The sequence below is a fragment of the Marmota monax genome, unplaced genomic scaffold, assembly GCF_021218885.2.
Source record: "Marmota monax isolate L192 unplaced genomic scaffold, Marmota_monax_Labrador192_F-V1.1 WCK01_AAM20220418_F8-fsc00217, whole genome shotgun sequence".
Classification (NCBI taxonomy): domain Eukaryota; kingdom Metazoa; phylum Chordata; class Mammalia; order Rodentia; family Sciuridae; genus Marmota; species Marmota monax.
The window spans coordinates 2,432,897-2,452,335 of NW_026692031.1; the positions used below are offsets into that span (position 1 = coordinate 2,432,897).

At 41.7% G+C, this 19,439-nt stretch overlaps 2 protein-coding genes across 5 annotated transcripts in view; both read right to left on the minus strand.

The window, feature by feature from the left end:
- Secisbp2 (SECIS binding protein 2) overlaps nucleotides 1-1,050 on the minus strand; it is a 37,229-nt gene extending 36,179 nt beyond the window's left edge. For all 4 annotated transcript variants that reach the window (XM_046454092.2, XM_046454085.2, XM_058582792.1 and 1 more), the window contains exon 1: nucleotides 911-1,050. In XM_046454092.2, the coding sequence (XP_046310048.1) occupies nucleotides 911-946 (36 nt within the window). In that variant the 5' untranslated portion in view covers nucleotides 947-1,050. The remainder of the gene's footprint in view (nucleotides 1-910) is intronic.
- A 1,525-nt stretch (nucleotides 1,051-2,575) lies between these two features.
- Nucleotides 2,576-8,006, minus strand: Cks2 (CDC28 protein kinase regulatory subunit 2). The gene is made up of 3 exons (XM_046454104.2): nucleotides 7,802-8,006; nucleotides 4,064-4,191; nucleotides 2,576-3,022 (listed from the first exon to the last, which is right to left on the minus strand). The coding sequence occupies exons 1-3, from the start codon at nucleotides 7,858-7,860 to the stop codon at nucleotides 2,970-2,972; spliced, it is 240 nt and encodes a 79-aa protein (XP_046310060.1). The 5' UTR covers nucleotides 7,861-8,006; the 3' UTR covers nucleotides 2,576-2,969.
- Nucleotides 8,007-19,439: the final 11,433 nt, after the last annotated feature.

The window sequence follows — 19,439 nt, forward strand, 5'->3', positions numbered from 1 at the left end:
CAAAGAATTTCTTTACTAATGCTTTATTAGAAAAACATTTTTCAAATGTTAAAAGTGAAAAATAAGGAAAATCAATTAAAATGGAAATAAATAAAGCCTATATTATGTAATAAGGATTACAACTGCTGTTTCTATGGTTTTAAATTTGGAATACGGGCATTTAACCTATATCAGTTTAACTAGGTATAACAGAGCGCCTCCTTGGACTTAACTGCTGTCAAATATCCTCAGGAAACACTTAACTGTAGCACTCACCACACTGTTGCATAGGTTTATTTCCATTAAATTTCTCAGAAAAGTCACACAAAACATTTGCTTGTTACTCAACAGAGCACTAAGTCTCTTGCTTTATTAGAAAAACAAGATTTGATTTGGTAGAACATTATCCTATTGTCATGAGCCCCCGGAACTTAAAGTGTTTTTTTGTTTGTTTGTTTTGTTTTGAGGTTCTTGAAATAGGTAGTATTTAGAAATAGGTAGTAAGTGACTTACTTTCACCAAGAACTTTTTAAAATAAGTCTAAAGCCAATTTACGTTTTGACAGGGCTCGTTCCAGCGGCTGAGGGTGTAGGGCGAAGGTCGAAGTTAAGAAAACCCAGGGAGCTACAAAACCAGTTACTCCTTCCCCAGAGCGCGGCCAGCTGCCGAGGACCCAACTCTCGCCCCCGGATCGCGGGGCAGGGTGGCATACGCCGGCCTCTGTGGCATCACACCCCGCCCGCGGCGCTGACCACCGGGGGACCTGGGGTAAGTGGCCGACGCCTCAAGGACTACCTAGGACCCCCAGGTGCCCGTTCCCGCCGGCCACCCCGACACCTCCGGACTGAGACTCCCCCAAAGGAAGCCACGTCTACAGGCTAAAGCCGCCGAGAGCTCGCCCGCCATGGCGGGAAGCCCCTGAGACCTTTACCTCGCCTTCGGACTCCCGCTGCCCCTCTGACGCCATAGCAGGCGGCTCTGAGGAGCCCCCACCAAGCGAGGACAGCCGCAGGTCCCAGATCACTCAGCGTTTCCGCCTTCGGAGGCGGCGCCAGGAAGTGCGTCAGTGAAACGCGACAGCGCCTCCCCCGCCTTCCGGCGGGAAGAACTGGAGGCCCGGAGCCTCTGGGAGCAGCCAGCGGAAGTCACCCCGGGTGAGGAGGCGCGGCCCAAGGGTGAGATACAGGAACTCGGCTGTCTTCACGTGCAGGACTCAAGGCTTAGCGGGAAGCCGTGGGTTACGAGGATTCCTCGGTAGGGTACCCTGCAAAGGCCCTTGACCACGGTGGCCTCGCCGCACTTCCCAGATCCCCTCTAGATAGAAGACTTGAGGGTGTCTCCTATACAATGTGAAGAGGCTTCCGGACCTTGTAGGGCTTGGGGGGTACTGGGGATTAACCTCTGGAGCAGTCAACCACTGAGCCACACCCCTGAGTTCCTTCTGAGCTGCCGGAATTACAGGCCACCCACCCTGCCCCTGCCAGAGACCCTGTAGGTTTGAAAGTCTATTAGTGCCCTAAATTTAAGAAACACCTAGCAGTTTGGAAGTTACAATGGAAAGGAATTTGACCTCAAAATTGTTATTTCAACAATTTTGAACATTTAAAAAATGTGCCAGGGGAGGGTAGAGATGGAAAAATAAGATTTTTGCAGGATGGAGGAAAAGGCTCTCCACAAGTGAATGTGTTAACCACAAAAAATTAAAGTACAGGGAGGACAGAAGACATGCTGGAAGCCCACAGAGCTGATTTCAAAAGATGCTCAAGAAGTCTGAGAGTGCGCATGCTAATTTAAAGATGAGAAGATGTTTGCCTATAATGCAGACCACTTAAAGACTGGGGGCTAATTAAATTGAAACAAATCCCTTGCAGACTATTGAATAATACAGGTATTTTTTTCAAGCTATAAATGCTGGCAGTTCTTGTTCATGTTTCTGTCCAGATGGGTTCTCAGACTGTTACAATTAAAATTGCCTGTATAAACCCAAGCCTAAGGTCTGACAGGAAATCTGTGCTGAAGGTTGAAGGGTCACCATTGCCTGCCACCATTCCCTCTCAGCTAATATATTTTGTGTTCATTAAATACACTTTCTAAATAAAAGTGCCTGTGTTCCCTGGCCAACTCATCACTAAGCACATCAATTAAGATGTATCTGCTTTTAATGCAATTATTTTTTTAGTAGCTAAAAAGGCAATCTAAAAAAATGCAAAATATAACGTGAAGATGTTGTACAGTGCTTAACTTTTAATACTGACAATGTAATTGTTATACTGATACACGTATGATTAAAAAAACAAATCCTACTATAATGCACAATAAAAAATACGGGGAAAACCAAACAAAAAATTATCCCCACTTGGCAAATTGAGATAGTGGTTTCTCTGAAAACCCAATAGTAGTGGCACTTTTTTTAGATAAGTGGAAGGAACCCAAATAGTATTGAGGAGGGCTTTTTTCCATTCACTTGGAGATTCTACACACTAATAACAAAGCTTTAAATCTACTTTGGTTCTAGTTTAATCACACACCTGTTTTTTGTTTCTTCAAGTAAATTCAATGGTGTCACCCCCCACCATACCAAGCTATTTTAAACTCATTGACATTTCTTTCATGTAAGTTTATTTCCTCAGGGTTAAAATTATAAAATGAAAATATCAATAGTCACAAGTTAAATGTAAAAAAATATACCTCGGTAACTTCAAACGGTGGTAAATGCAACATACAAACTTTATTTAACAAAAGTAACAGGTAATGTCAAATAGGCACTTATATTAAAGAGAAAAACTGACTAGAAGAAATTTTATCTTAAACACCTTACAATAAGCTACTTGCAGTTGCATTTAACTGAGCTCTGTTGCTGTGAAGAATACAGCTCATGCACAGGTATGGATGAATGATTTGTACATTTTTCAAGTATTCACTGAATACTACCTTATATACACATATACATTAAATTTGAGAAAGATTTAATTGATGATCCCAGATAGACTTCATTTTTGTTGCTCTTTTGGAAGAGGTCGTCTAAAGAGAAGAATATGGGGTTCTGTGAAAAGAAAAAATGTTTAGTTTAATATGGTTAACAAAACTACTAAACTGATTCAACTATTAATGGGATTATTGTATCTAAATGAACTTTGCTTCAAAGTCACTATTAACAGTTATTGAAGGAAAACTTTGCTGATAATTAGAACATTCTTCTGATATTTTAGCCTGGAAACAAGTGTAAGTAGAGAAGCTTTACCTTCTACCTTTACAATCTCCATTCCAGTGAAAAGAAAAATATTCTATTGGGAAAAATACATTCCCTTCAATTCAGCTACTAGCTCTCAACACTACTGTACATTAAAAACAACCAAGGATCCAGGTGCTGTGGCAGATGCCTATAATCCCAGAGACTCAGGAGGCTGAAGCAGGAGGAGTCCAAGTTTGAGGCCAGCCTCAAACTTAGTAGAGTCTATTTGAAATTTTTAAAAAATTAAGGACTGGGGACGAACCTCTGTGGTAAAGCTTCCCTGGGGTTTAATCCCCAGTGCCAAAAAACACATACTACCCCGCCACAAACCCCAAAACAACAACAACAAAAAAACAGGAACCCCTACCTGCATAGAACCCACTATCAATAGATGGAGCCCCAAGAATCTGCAGTTCAGTTCCTTAGTTGCTTTTGTATTTTGGGGGGAAAGGCCCATTTGATTAGGTGCCCCAATACCAAGAAACATATGAACATGGGTGGCACATGTATGATCATAAGCTATCTAATTTACTCTTAATGTAGCAAATTCCTTTTTTTTTAATGAAGAGCTATGGAAGTTCCCGGTAATGACAAAATACTTTAGATACGATTAACAATGACAAATATTAAAACAGAACTATTTAAACTATTCTTGCAGGTAGAATAATGTAATATTCTCATTCCTATGGAATAGGAATGATCTCCGGGGACAGAAGGGCTCAGTCATTTAGAAAAGCCAAGTTTATCAGAATCACTTTAAGATATCACTGAATGTTCATGTTACTAAAATGTTACTAAAATTTGATACAGCCACTATTTTAAATTCAGTTGCCACTTTGTAGCAAAACTTACCTGGCTCATGAATCATGTAATGAACCCAGCCTAGACTCTGTTGGACACCAAGTCTCCTCCACTCCTCTTCAGACATTAGATGAGTTTTGGGTACCTGTTTGGAAAGTTCTCTGGGTAACATGACATGCCTGTTAGAAGATATAACCAAATATTAGTGATTTGCATCTTTCATACAATTACCATTTTATACATGTACCTTTAAGTTATTAAAAATTGCGTGGTGGAGTATGTATAGCTCAACAGTAGTGTTTGCCTGGCATGAGGGGAGGCTCTGGGTTCAGATTCCAGGCATCACAAAAAACAAGGACACTAATAGCCTGAGTTTTGCCCTCAAAACAAAGTTCTTTAAAACAACTCTATGTTACAATGTCTTTAATGTCATTGAGTATACAACGAGTCAAGAGTATGCTGTTGTCTCTAAGCAGAATACATTTTATTTGGGGCAAACTTTTTAACAGAATGCTTGCTTGTAAGTCAATCTTCTCCAGTTAACATCACCATTTAAGTCACATGGTTACATATCCTAGCCTCTCCTACAGCTAGGTTTGGTCATGAAACCAAATTCTGACCAACAGATAATCAGAAAACACACAAATTCATGAAAAATACCCTCAAAGGAAAAGAACTTAACCAACTCTTCTTTTTCTTCTTCCTGTTGGAATGGAGGGTGGGTGGTAAAGCAAAAGAGGTAAGAAGCCCGTTTCCTGATAGTAAAGCTCTCATTCCTGCCCTGGACTACTGGACTTTTACCTCATGGGAACAAAAATTTAGGGTAGTTAAATTTTGTGTCCTGTTAACACTAGATCAACAGCAGAAACAAGTTATTGTATACTGCAGAAATTGCTTTAGGCATCAAGTACTTTGTTCAAAATAAAAATTAAAAAAATACTAACACAATTTACATGTATTTACAACTTATATAGACCTTCAGTTTTCCAGTAAGTTACTTATAGCCAAAATTAGTCTTCAATGTCAAATCAAGACTATGTACAACTGTAGATTGATGAAGTTCTTAAAAACAAAACCACACCCCGTGTTCCCTTAGAGCATTTAATTTCCATAAAAAGATTTTACAAAAGACAATCCTCAGCCCCATATTTATCATTTCCAGGGATAGTAAGAGTTGTATACAGAGCCAACCACTCACTAACCCATTTTTATGACCAGTATGGGATTATCTAACCTGTCTGTAAGTCTGCTGGCTAGGTGATTAGTACAACGTAGTCACATTTTAGCATATGTAAAAACTGAACCCATAACAGTTTAGTGCTTAAAATTGGTTATCAACTTAATTTTATGGTCAGTTAATTATGTACCAATTTAGTATTATTTGCAAGGCAAAAGTAAGGCTTAGAGTAAATTATGTAGACAGATTATGCTCACTACCGCAGACCATAGAATTTTCACCAATTCCAGTGAATTATAAGGGGATTTGTAGTACACATCAATAATCACTCATTCTTGAAAAGCTGCTTAGCTTTTTAGGCTCTACAAAAACTCCTTGTATATTCAATACCTTGTATATTGTTGATTAGTATCAAGACAATGAAATGTTTTTGTACACTTGCTTTCATGAACAGAATATCTACATAAATGTAGAATTATTTAAATGTAAGTTTCCAAGTCTTATCTTCATAAACCATATAAACTGGCTCTCCTTTGTTGGAGTTGAGGCAAAAATTTTTAAGTAGATTTAAACTCCCATAGTGATTCTACCTGTATTTTACTACATGGTGACAGTTTCCAAAATAACTGCATCCAACTTTTACTTCAGTTGAAATAACAGTACAGATATCATTTTTGCCACTGGGGATAGATCCCTCATGCATGTGAGAACAGTTTTTAACCCCTGGATACATCTCAGCCCAAGTATTAATAATTACCAAGAGTTAATAATCCTCAGTTTTCTTCCTGCAAAGACAAGACTCCCATGATCCTAGAAAAGATATGGCATCCATCTAATTTATAGCCTTTACAAAAGGTATGCAAGTGCAAGAGAAAGGACTAGAAAATTAAGTCTGCAAATACAAAAGAAAAAAAAAAACAGACTGCTCACAGAAAAAAGAAATATTGCATGTAGCACCACTATATACAAACCACCCTAGATTCACACCTCAGTGGTGAATTATCAGTATGTACTCCCAGCTTTCAGGAGATTGTTAACCTACTTAAGGTTAAGTGGCTTGGTCAATTAAGATCAGTTCCTTCAGGTGTGCAGGTACACACCTGTAATCCTACCCACTGGGGAGGCTAGGCAGAAGAATAGCTCAGTAGGAAAGCATTCCTACGGTCAATTCCCCAATATCAGCAAAATAAAACCAGAAACAAACTATATTGGGTTAGAATAAAGTATTTCAGACATGCCAAGATATTATTCTATACATTACCACAAACAACGTTGTAAATCAGATTTAGTGCGTATCATAGAAGATCATTTGAGTATATTAAAAATGAAGAGACCACTAACAGATGTCAGAGAAGTATTTTAGTCTAATTTTAATAGTATGCCCTAGAAGAAATTTACATAGACCCATAAAAGTTTACTCTAAATACTTGGTTCCAGATTGTTCCAAAATTTATAATTCGCCAAATTTTAGAAAGATACTAGTTTACATTCAGTCCCTTGTTGGATATCCCCAGTTGGGCTCTTGGTTAACATCATCCCACAATTACCACTGAGCAATGTATAGTTACTACGTAAAGATTTCAAATGCATGTATGGCCAGAAAAGTGAGAATTTTTTTTTTTCTAAGAATATGAAGCAATTCAAATAATACTAACAGTTAAAACGGCCTGGAGTAATATTGCTTTCTTCCTGTAACCTCCCCCTGACTAAGGTTGAGGGCAAAAAGACCACCCACTCAAAACGTAAATTTCTTCCTCAAACAGCGTTCTTGGAAATCTCTTCCAAGAGGGCAAACAAAAACAAGGTCACCGTGGCCAAGGGCAGCTTTTCCCAGAATGCAGCATTGTAGTTATGACCCAGGAGGACAAGGGGTGGCCTGGTCCTTGAAGCCACGCCCCAATTAAGTTCGATACACAACAAGGCCAACACATTTTAAGCATCCCCACCTCCCACAATTCCATTTGCTGAATTTTACTGGTTCCAGTTGAGCCTCTACTTTCTAGTGCACCGCTGCAGAATTCGCAAGTCAAAAACGCAATTTGCTCACAGTATACGAGCAGGGGAAAGTGCCTAAAATCCACTCGGGTTGTCCACTGGGTCCTGGAACGAGGACCGGTCAATCACTGTGCTTTGCGCGAGCGCACCCTGGCCTCCGCCATCGCTCCGGTAAACAGTCGCAAATCCCCGCGGGGCTCCTTTCTCGGGGACTCCGCTCAGCCTAACTTTCAGTACCGCCAACTTCAAAAGCAAGCCAGCGCCTTTCCCCAGGGCCCGCCGCGACCCGGCAAAGCCCGCACTGGGCTGATCCGCCAGGCCGCGTCCCTTACTGCCCACGGCGCGCCCGGCACCCGCCGCCCCTGATTCCGCGGCGCGGAGCCTCCCGGGCCGGTTCCGGTCTGGGCACGAAACCCCGGCCGTGAGCGCCGCTCCTCCATCTCAGGGTTGGCGAACAAAGGCATCCTCCATGCGCCCCGACTCCGGGGCGGCGAGGGCTCGGAGCGACCCCAGCCCTCCACCTCCCGCTGCAGCCCACCTTCGCCACCTCCCGCCTCCGCCTCGGCCCACGCCATCCCGCCAGAAGAAGCCAAGTGGGGTCCGCGAAAGCCGCTCACCGGTACTCATAGTGCTCGTCGAAGTACTTGTCCGAGTAGTAGATCTGCTTATGGGCCATACTGCCGGCGCGCAGCGGGGCGGAAACGAGGCGGAAACCGGACTGCAGAACGGGCGAAGCGGAACGCACGTCCGTTTCAGGACAGGGCAACGACTCGACTAAAACCAACGACCGCAAGCCCAACGCTCTGGATTTGAATCCGACAGCCCAGCGCTGATTGGGCAGCAGCTCCGACCAATCACGTTTCAAGCAACCACTAGAGGGCGGAGCCAGCGCCCAGCCTCTCACTGCTCCTTCTCCACGGCCTTCTCTTCCGGTTAGCCAATCAGAGGCCTGTTGCGAGGTTACCCAGGGGAGGAAGTAAAAGTTTGGTTAGGCGCGGAGTGGGCGGCCCAGACGGACAGGGGCGTGGTCAGAAGAGGGCGGAACCAGGACATTAAGAGCAGCAGGGAGCGTGCGCGGGGTTTTAGAAAGTTCCAGGGTTGCGGAGCCGTTGTGCGCGGACCTGTGGGTGGGTGAAATATCGCGGGGTTTGGCGGGACCGGAAGCGCTGTCTGCGGGGCTCTGTGCGGAAGGGATCCCTTGGGTGATGCCAGGTGCTCCCGGCCTCTCGCGCTCAATCTAGTTTGAAGAGGGTTGAGAAGCAGAAGGCAGAGGGTCTGAGGAGGCTGCGCCGCCCTCTCGGCTCACCTGTCCCCAGGTGTGCTTGCCTGCCCCGAGCCTGACTTCCGGCGCGCCGTCTGCGAAGCGGCGGAGGCCGGGAATGGTGGTGGGCCTTCCCTTCTGGCCACGCCCCGCCACCCAGGTGTGGGGAATTCAGGCCTTTAGGTGTTCGCCCCGGCCCTCGGTGACGACGCTCTGATCCGCTGACGGATTAAAGTAATTTTAGAAATGCGTCTCCCCTCGCCTTGGTGTCGAGTCCTAGCCTTAAACTTCCGTTCATGTTAACCACGAAAGCACGCCACGAGGTGAAGAGCGGTAAAGGGCCCCGTTTTCCGCAGTGAGCATGCGTCATTTTAATATCAGCCCAGGTCACGTAAAGTTTTAAGAAGTGTGGGTTCCAGCCCCACGCTGCCCTCACGGCTGCCCTCGCACACCGCAGGGCCGCCGGGTGAAGTACGGAGACGGTGCCGGGACGGGCAGGTGCCCGCAGGGTGTTTTCTGATGGAGGCCTTTTCCAGGTTTCACAGCCCACTTTCGTCCTCTAACTTAGAGATAGAGGAGGGAAGAAGCAAGCTCTTCTGACTGCATGCAAAGGCACTAATTACCTCCTATGCCGTCACCTGGGATTGGAAGTGGGATTAGGGTTTTTAACGAGCATGTGATGACATATAACGGTTCTTAACACTCGAATTTAAGATCTCTGCTGGACATGGTGGTGCATGCCTGTGATCCCAGCGGTTTTGGACGCTGAAACAGGAGGATCACAAGTAAGAGACCAATCTCCAATTTGGCAAGAACTGTCCCCCAAAAATAAAAAGGGCTGGGAAAGTAACACGGTGGTAAAGCATCCTGGGTTAATCTTCCAGTCCCCAAAACAAAACACCTTCAGGTCTCCATTTAAGAATTCCCTCCTATGAAATGTCTTAAAATCACCCTCTTTAGAGAAATTACCTTGCTTTTTTCCTTTACTCTCTGTTGCTAAAAGTCTGTGGGCTTCTGGCCCACCATTTATTACACTTTGAAATTGCATGTTTGCTTAGGTATTGTTTTCTTGGATCTGCACTGTATATACTCTTCCTATGTCCACTATAGAGGACATGTCTGCTTCGTTCCCCACTCCATGCCTAGCACAATACCAGAGTCCTTTGCACAGGAGAAGCATACAGTAGTAGAATATGCCTAAATAGGCATCGGGTACTGTGGCAGTAAAGACGTGAATTAACTGTTAAGGGAGATAACGAAATTATGAACTTTATGGCAGAACCAGGAAAAGTTTTCTTAGGGCAAGTCTTTTGAAAGAGCTCACCACCCAAATGCCACAGATCCCAGTGACTGAGGGAGGAGGATAGCAAGTTGGAGGCCAGCCTCAGCATATTGCTAGGCCCTAAGCAATTTAATGAGACCCTGTCTCATGAGAAAAAAAATAGAAAGGGCTTGGGATATGGCTCAGTGGTAAAGCACCCCTGGGTTCAATCCCCTGTACAAAAAAAAAAAAAGATGTGGAAAATTTCAGTAATCAATAATCAACTCCATAACTCAGCTTTGGCCATTACCATTTTGCCAATCATGGGCAAGCTTTTTATTTTTCTTTATAAAGAGATATCAGGTCATTTCACTTTTAATACTTTCAGATATATCTCTACTTGTGTATGTGCATCTCAAGAAAAAAATTTTCAAATGTTTACTCACCAGTTATTATTATGTTTAGAGTTCTTTAGTATTCTCTGAGAGCTGGTTTGAATTAGATTTCCCTGATTATCTCACAGAATACTTTTTTTACAGTTGGTTTGAATCTGCATCTAAATTCAACCAAAATTCGTTGTATTTTGTTTGTCTCTTTTAATCATTCAACAATCTCAGACACACACACCACCTTTTAAAGTATCAATTTATCAAATCAGGTCATCTGTCTAAAGCATTCCACTGTTTGGATTTTTATCATTTCTTTCTTGTATAATTTACTGTTTCTACCCCCTGTTTTTCTTTTTGCCTTTTTTGGCAGTACTATGGATTGAACCAAGCCTTGCAGTGATAGGCAAGTACTGAATGAACTACCTTCCCATATCATGCACCCCTCCTTAAAAAAAAAAAGTTTGAAGACAGGATCTGTCTAAGTAGCCCAGGTGGCCTTGGATTTATAATCCTTCTGCCTCAGGCGCTGAGTAGCTGGGTTTACAGGTGTTCACCACTGTGCCCAGCATATTTCCCGTATTAAAGTCTAGTACTAAGGTATAAAAAAAAAACAAAAACATATAAGTAACAAACAAGTAGTAGACTAATAAGGAGTCCAGCTCCAGAATGAAGCCCTGTCTCTCTTTTATTTTTTCCTTTTTTCAGTGCTGGGGATTAAGCCCAAGCAAGACTTTAGCACATTGTAGGCAAGTACTCTGCCACTGAACTACATTCCAAACCCAGAATTAGGTTTCTTACTCTATACTGTTTCTTAAAATTCCACAGGTAGAAAACCAGGAGAGAGCCGAGGGCTGGGTGTGTTGGCACACGCCTCTAACCCCAGCTACAGGATGTTGAGTCAGAAGGATGTCAAATTCAAGGCCAGTATTGGCAAGACCTCCATCTGGAAAATAAAAATAATAGAGTTCCCCTGGGTTCAATCCCCAGTACTAAGAATTAAAGGAGAGGGAGAGAGAGAATATAAACCAGGACAGGGGAATAGGATGTGGAGATCATGGAGAGAAAGTGATGTGAAATGAATCTAGGAGGACTGATGTGGTAGAAAGTTGCCCAGTGATGTCTACATCCTAATCTCTGGAACCTGTGAATATGTTACTTTAGACACCAAAGAACTTTCCAAATAAGTTTTTTTTTTTCCGGGGGGGCGGGGGAGGGCCTTACTGGGGATTGAACTCAGTAGGCACTGAACCACTGAGCCACATCCCAGCCCTATTTTGTATTTTTATTTAGAGACAGTGTCTCATTGAGTTGCTTACCACCTCACTGTTGCTGAGGCTGGCTTTGAATTCACAATCCTCCTGTCTCCGCCTTCTGAGCCACTGGGATTACAGGTGTGCGCTGCTGCCCGGCTCCAAATAAGGTTTTGAGATGTTACAGATATGCTGGGTTTATGGCTCAGTTGGCGGAGCCCTTGCCTAGCACCACACATAAAAAAATAAATAAATAAAATAAAGGTATTGTGTCCATCTACTATAAAAATATTTTTAAATAAAGATTTTGAGATAGGAAGATTATACTGGATTATTGAGGTGGGCTGATGTTATCACAAGGGTCCTGATGGGAAGAAGACAAGAGGGTCAGAGAAAGTGCTGTGACTTGAGCAAGAATAAGTGATGTGACATGAGGCAAGGGAGCAGGTGGCCTTTAGAAGCTGGGAAAAGCAAGGAACAGATTCTTCCCTAGTTTCCAGAAGGAACTCAGTTCTCCTGGCACCAGGACTTTATCATGGTAATACCTATTTTGGACTTTTGACTTCTGGAACTCTAAGCCAATAACTCTAAGCTCATTTTAAGCCATTGAATTCATGATCATTTGCTAAAATGACAATAGTAAAGTAAGACCGTGCATTGTGTCAGCCTAGGAAAGGATTCTTGGACTCTCTGCTAAGAAATCGATTCCTGTAGATTACTGTCAGTCTTTCTGATAGTGTCAGCAAGGAAATAGCAGATCAGATGAGATAAAGGTAACTGAGAGGAATGTGGAAGATGTACTAGAAGGAACTGCAGGTGATACCTGTTAGGAAGTTGTGGCAGTTAGCAGGATGTTTAGTCATAATGAGAATCTCCATCATGACAGCAGGGCTGATTAGGAAAGAGTAGCTCTAATTCCAGTAGAATTAAATGTCTCTGCTGTGTGGGGGACGGGTCGGAGGGGGTGTGGAAGGGCTTGAACCAGGTCTTCAAACCCCCGCCTGCTTTTTTTTTAATGAGTCTTCAGTAAGTTTAGGGTTTAATTAATTTCTGTTGGAAAAGTATTGGCCCACCCTAAACTAAGGTTAGAGCATGATGAAGTTATCACATCTTCAACCTACTACCTGGAACTTCTTGACTTCACTAGCAGATCATTAGTGCCGTGATAAAGAGGCCAATGGCCAAGTATCTCCAGCTGGTGCATATTCATTCAGCAAATAACTTACCAAGCAAAGTGCCGCGCAGGGTCTTAGGAGGGCTTTATTCCCAGGCATAGCTTGATTCTACTGCTCCGAATGAAAGTGCTAACTCTTTAGAAGGCACTTTAAATTTTGCATAAACATTGTTCATTGTCCATTTGAACCTCTACATCAACCATGTAAAATGGGCAGGGTGCATAAAAGAAGTTCAGCTACAAAGCCTTCTTTGATTAAAAATTCTGAATCTACATAAGACAAAATTTTACATGTGTGTAGGTAATAAAAAACATGTTACCAGTGCATCAGCACACACCTCCAGCAACTCTGGAAGCTCAAGCAGAAGGATCACAGGTTTGAACCTGCATCAACAACTTAGTGAGACCTTTTTTAAAAATAAATAAATAAACAGGACTGCTGATGTAGTTCAAGAGAAAAATGCTGCTGTGTTCAATCCCTAGTAAACTCCCTCCCGCCAAAAAAAAAAAAAAAAAAAGAGTCAATAGAAGTGAATTATAACAGGGAATTCTATGTGTAAGGAGTAGATCAAGAACATAATTAAAAACGTGTTCTCCTTTCCCTACTAATGTAGGCAGCACAAGGTAGGTCATGACTACTTTAGAACCACCAGTACAGAGTCAAACTGAAGGTAGAGCTCCAACTGCTTACTGTCTGTCACACTTGATTTTTAGCTAATGTCTGTGCATGAGGGAGAAGCAGATTGTATGTGCCATTTCAGTGACTGCACCCTTGCCGTTCAATATGTTACTGTACATTTATATATAACTCAATTTAAAAACTTAATTCCCACCTAACTCATAGCACGCTTCCTAGTATGCTTTATTCAATTTTGTTTTAAAGATACAGAAATAAAATTAAAATACTCTCCTTACTAATTTAAAAGGAATGTACAATATCAGATGATCCCTCCTCTGTTACCACAGATTTACCCACTCATCATGAGGCAGGATCACCATCCCAGATTAAAACCCTGGGCTAGAGCTTATGTTTTATTTTTGGCTGCCTGACTGCAAAGCCACTCATGTTTGAATGCCCACACAGTCTGTTGTTGCCCCAGGTTTCCTGGACTACTCTAACATTAGTCACCACCAAAGAGTTGTTTTGAACCTGAGCAGTTCTTTTGTTTTAAGGAGCAAGTATAAGACAAGCTCGGTTAACAAATACATTAAGTCATCTCATTATGGGAATAGGAATTAAAATTGTATGCTTTCAATTGAGTCAGAAAAACAATCAAGAGATTTTCCAATGAAAGGCTGGTTCTTCATCAAAATCATATAAAAACCCCTGACAGAGAGTCACTGATGGTACCCTCTTTGGGAACCCCTCCCATACTGTGGGAGCTTTCCTTGCTTGCTTCTAACAAATCTGTTACTGAATTCTAACCCTCCATTGTCTGCATGCTTCATTCTTTGGGTGTGTGAGACAAGAACCCTCCAGCATTCACAAGACTCTGTTACAATATCATTGTAGTCAGTACAGAAGAATTCTGAGACTTCAAAAGTGAAGGAATTTCTCCCCACCAGCAAGAACACTCTTCTGTGGTAGTAGACGTCAATTCAATTCCATTCTGACTCTGCTCACCAGGACACAGCGTCAGATCCCACACGTTGTGGGCTTAGTCCCAAGTACTGCTTCCCACACTTAAAGCACCAACTACTCTGATCAACAAGCCAATCTGGGTTCCCATGACCCCCCCTGGGAACTGGACTGATTTGATCAGGTGGCTTGTAGAACTCAAGGGAACACTTATGCTGACTAGTTCCTAATGCAGACACACAGGTGGAGAGGTGTGGGATGGGGGGAGCACGGAGCTTCCAAGTCCTCTCCAGGAACACACCTTCTTCCAGGAACCCCACATGTTCAGTTATCCTGAAACTCTCCCACCCTTGTCCTTTTGGTTTTTTTGAAAGCTTCATTACAAAGACAAGATTGATTAAATCACTGGCCATTGGTCATCAACTTAGCCTTCTGTCTCTTTCCCTTCCCCAGAGGTGGTTGGTGGGACTGGAATGCCTGACCCTCTAATCCACCCTTGATCTTTCCAGTTACCAGCCCCCATTCTGAAGCTCGATGAAGGCTGCCAGTCACCAGTCAACATTAGCATACAAAAAGACACCAGTGCTTCAGGGATTCCAAGGATTTTAGTAGGATCAATATGCCAGGAATAAGGGAACTAAGACCAAATATGTTTCATAATATCACAGTGAAATTCACAACATGAACAGTATAAAGAAAAAAATTTAATAGATGCAAAAAGAAAAACATTTGATAAAATTTACCACATATTTATAGTACAAACTCTTAATAAAGCCACTGCTCACTGATTTAATTACAAGTAAGAGGAAAGTTTGTTAGCCTAGAAATGGTGTCTATTAAAAAAGGGTTAACATAATTCTTATGAGGGAAACATTAAAGGCATTCCCTTTAATTGTTTCTTTAGCTTCAATTACATTGAGTAATACTGAAAACTAGCTAGCACCCTAAAGAGAAGAAATTTAAAGAATAATAATTGCACCGAGGGCCATGGTTCACACCTGTAATCCCAGAAACTTGGCAATTAACCTTAAGCAATTTAGGAGACTCTGTGTCAAAATAATAAAAAGGGTTGGGGATGTGGCTTAGTGGTCAGCACCTCTGGGGGTTCAACCCCCCCCCATAAAAGCATAATAATTGCAAAGGAAGAAATAAAGCTGTCATTTGCAATTGACACAGTTGTCTGTGAATCTGAGTGTGAGATCAATGTTTTAGACATCGATAACATACAAATAAAAGTAAATTACATTCATGTATACCAGAAACAAATAGCTAGAAAGCATATTTAAAAAGAAATACCGTGACTTTTGTATCAAATGTCACAAACATAGGAGTTAAGATAGACAAAACCCTAACAGTCAAAATTATAAAACTTTAAGAGACATAAAAGATTTGAATAAATGGAAAAAATATATTCATGTTTATGAACATTTAGTATGGTAAAGACATAAATTTTCTCCAGATTCATCTGTCAATACGGTTCCAATAATATCCCATTCAACGAACTTCCTTAATTGATCTCAAAAGGGCCAAGAAGAGCAAACACACTTGAGTGGACTTTGAGAGCATGATTTATTAAGAAGCTGTAGTACTGAAGACAGTGTGGCTCTGTCAAAGGAGGAGGGTCTGAGGAGGTCCCAGAAAGGGGGACCTCATTCAGGACGATGGGGTCCTTCACATACATGATACAAAAAATGTTCAGCATGAGTCAGATGTTCTTCAAGTGAGGACCATGCACCTGAAGAATGCAGGCTTTCTGAAGGTGAAAAGCAATTCCTTGGTGTGGGGTTTTATATATGGAGTGACAGTATCTAGGGGCTGAACTAGAGGAGGATGTCGGGCGGAGTAAGTTATTTCATCCCAGTTTTCCTTATGGTTGAATATTACCCTGGCCTCATGCTGCTCTTTACAGAGAAGGACTTGGGCACATGCACTTGGGCCAGGCTGCTCAGGAGCTGCTTCTTTTGCATTCCAAGGGATCATGAGGACTTTCTTTTAAGACACAGTATATCTTTTTCCCTCTGTATCCATAAATTTCTATTGTAGCACTAAGCTTATGAAAAAGAAGAGAATGTGGGACTGGGGATAGACTGGAATAAATAGCTCTGTATAGTGTTCAGTGTAGCTTCCTTGTAGGTCCCCTTTATCATTTTAAAGATCTTACACTATTAGTTTGCTTAAATTTTATCATAAATAGATGTGGTATTTCATTCAATATATGTTTTTATTTTATTTTATTTTTTAAACTTTTTGGTACCTGGGATTGAACTTAGGGGCACTAGACCACTGAGCCACATCCCCAGCCCTATTTTGTATGACAGGGTCTTGCTGAGTTGCTTAGCACCTGGCCATTGCTGAGGCTGGCTTTGAACTCACAATCCTCTTGCCTCAGCCTCCTGAGCCACTGGGATTACAGGTATGCATCACTGTGCCTGGCTTAAGTTTTTTATTTTATATATTTGATTCATTATTTTAGAATTATGAATATCAATGGATATGAAAGGATATAAATAACTGCAGTCTTGAGGGAGTCACACAGAAATATTATTGAAAACCAGATAGTTGAAATTTAAAAGTTTAATAGGTAGACTGAAAGCACAGTAGATACAAATGAAGAACAAATTAGTGAACTAGATCAGGTTAGCCAATAGATGCAGAAAGCATCAGGAAGGGAGAAGGAGATGGAAAACATGAAGCAAAAAAACAGAGGTTAAAATCGGAAGTGACAGAAGTCCTTACAAGAGTCCCAAAGGGAGGGGGGAAAACAAAGAGAGGGGAGGAAATACTTATATAAAGAAGGGCTGTGAATTCCCAACTTTTAAAGAAGATAAAAGACTTCATTCAGATTGAAAGGGTTTATAGAGCACCAAATTGTGTGTGTGTGTGTGTGTGTGTGTGTGTATCAGTCACTATGGAAAGATGATAGTGCAATTTCAGAAGATCAAAGACCAAGGAAAGTTCTTAAAGCTCCCAAGGTAAAATTGCAGGTTACACAAAGCAACCAGAATAGATTGGCAATGACAACCTGAAAAGCGGCCCTGGATTCAAGAAGAAAATGGTTACTGTTCACAAAGTGTTGAATGCAAGAGTAAAAATAAATACAGGGCAACAATGCAAAATGTATTGGAAATAAGGCAGAGGCAGGAGGAGCGAAAGTTCAAGCTAACTGTGGCAACTTAGTGAGACCCTGTGTCAAAAAACATAAAAAGGTCCAGTGATATCATTCAGTGGTAGAATATCACTTGATTCAATCCCCAATATGGGGTGGGGGTGGGAGGATGGAAATAAAGCAGTCTTTGTTAAAACTGCAGTTACTAATATGCTTTCATCTCTTTCTTAAAACTTATATTCATAATTAAAAAACAATTATTTATTCAATTTATAACAGTACTTAGCACATGTATAGTCCTAAAAGGCACAGATGTAAAAAGATGTTTATTGTTCATGCATAAACAAGGAAAACTGTTATTTTTAAAATTTAAATATTTATTTATTTACTTGATTAATTTTTTTGTTGTTTGGGTTTGCTCAAACTGGCCTCAAACTCTTGGGCTCAAGCGATCTTTCTGCTCAGCCTCCTGAGTATCTGGGACTATAGGCATACACTACCATACCTCCTGCAAAATTGCAATGTTGATTGCTGGGACAGAGGTGACCAGAGGGAAGGGTCCTCGCTAAGGAATTTAACTTCACAGCTACTAATAAATTTAGGAATTTGAAAGAGATTAGGAATCCATTACCAGAACTGGTAGCTACAGTCACTTTGTTTCTGCTACCATCTGCAGTAGCAAAACAAGATGTTTCAAATACCACATCCCTGTTTGGGGTAAATTTTAAAGTATTCACAAATACCCTTCCTCCTAGTATACAATGAGAATTCACCACTCTTTCCTTAGATAAGTGAAATCAATTTTTTTTCACCTCTAGTCTGGTCTTTTGACTTCCTGTGACCAACAGATTATGGGTAAAGTGGCATTCAGCAGTTTCTGAGGCTAGTCCTTAGGAAGCACTGCAGTTTCTACCTGTTGGAATGCTGTCTAGGAATGTGATTGATTTCAGGAAGATATGTAGGGAAGCACTAAGTTGCCTAGGTGTCCATTAGCACCAAACAGCATACACCTTGAGGGAGGGCAAGGGAAACGGGGATGTGACTGCCCCAGCAACCCTCAGAAGCCTGAAAAGGAATCAATTATTTTAAGTCACTAATGTGGGAAGGTAGTCTGTTAAGCAGCAACAGACAACGGATCCCTTTTATCTTTGTGCTGAATTCAAGTCTTACCCAAGTAAACCCTGAGAATCACAGCAGCACCGAGATCCAGGAAGCGCTCTTCATCTTCCAACCTCTGTAGCATCGGAAGAGCGTTGAAACAGATCATGAAGAAGACACACTGTTAGGCTATAAACTAATGGGAAACCCTACTCAAAATATGTCTTTCAGAAAGTCAGTTTACATCCAAGAAACAGAGGGAAAACAGTCCAACTCATTTCATGAGGCTAGCATAAATTTCAGAGAAGGGAAATAGTTCATGAACACCAAAGTGGAGTCCTTTGGATTTTAAATACAGATGTAAATTTAGCTACTGAACCCAACATTGCCTTTATCAAGGATTTGTCTCCAAAACTTAATAACGATGAATTTAATGGCCATGAGTCAATCTATCGATATAATTAACATGTTAATGGACAAAAGAAAAATGAAATAGCAAGGTGGGCTGGGGATATAGCTCAATTGTAGAGTGCTTGCCTCACATGCACAAGGCCCTGGGTTCAAACCCCAACAACAACAACAAGAAAAAAAACAACCCAGAAATAGCATGTCAATAGATGTAGAAAAGCTTCTTATAAAGTTGAACCCTGATTTATAATAAAAATAATTAGAGTAAAAGAAAACCTTATTTGATAGAAACTATATACAAATACCTACAGCCAGCACATGTTCAGTAGAGAAACCATCTTAATTAGGTTTTTCACTGTTGTGACTAAAAGATCTGACCAGAACAATTGTAGAGGAGGCAAAGTGTATCTGGGGGCTCACGGTTTCAGAAGTCTCAGTCCATAGACAGCTGGCTACATTCCTGGGGCTCAAGGTGAGATGAGACTGAACATCATGGCCCAAGAGTGCGGTGAAGGGAAACAGCTCACATGATGATCAGGCAGTAGCACGTGAGAGTCCACTCTCTAGATACAAAAATATATACCCCAAAGCCACACCCCCAATGCCTACCTCCTGCAGCCACACCCTACCCACCTTCAGCTACCACTTAGTTGATTCCTATCATCGGACTAATCCGCTGATTGGGTTAAGACTCACAACCCAATCATTTCTCCCCTAAACATTCTTGCA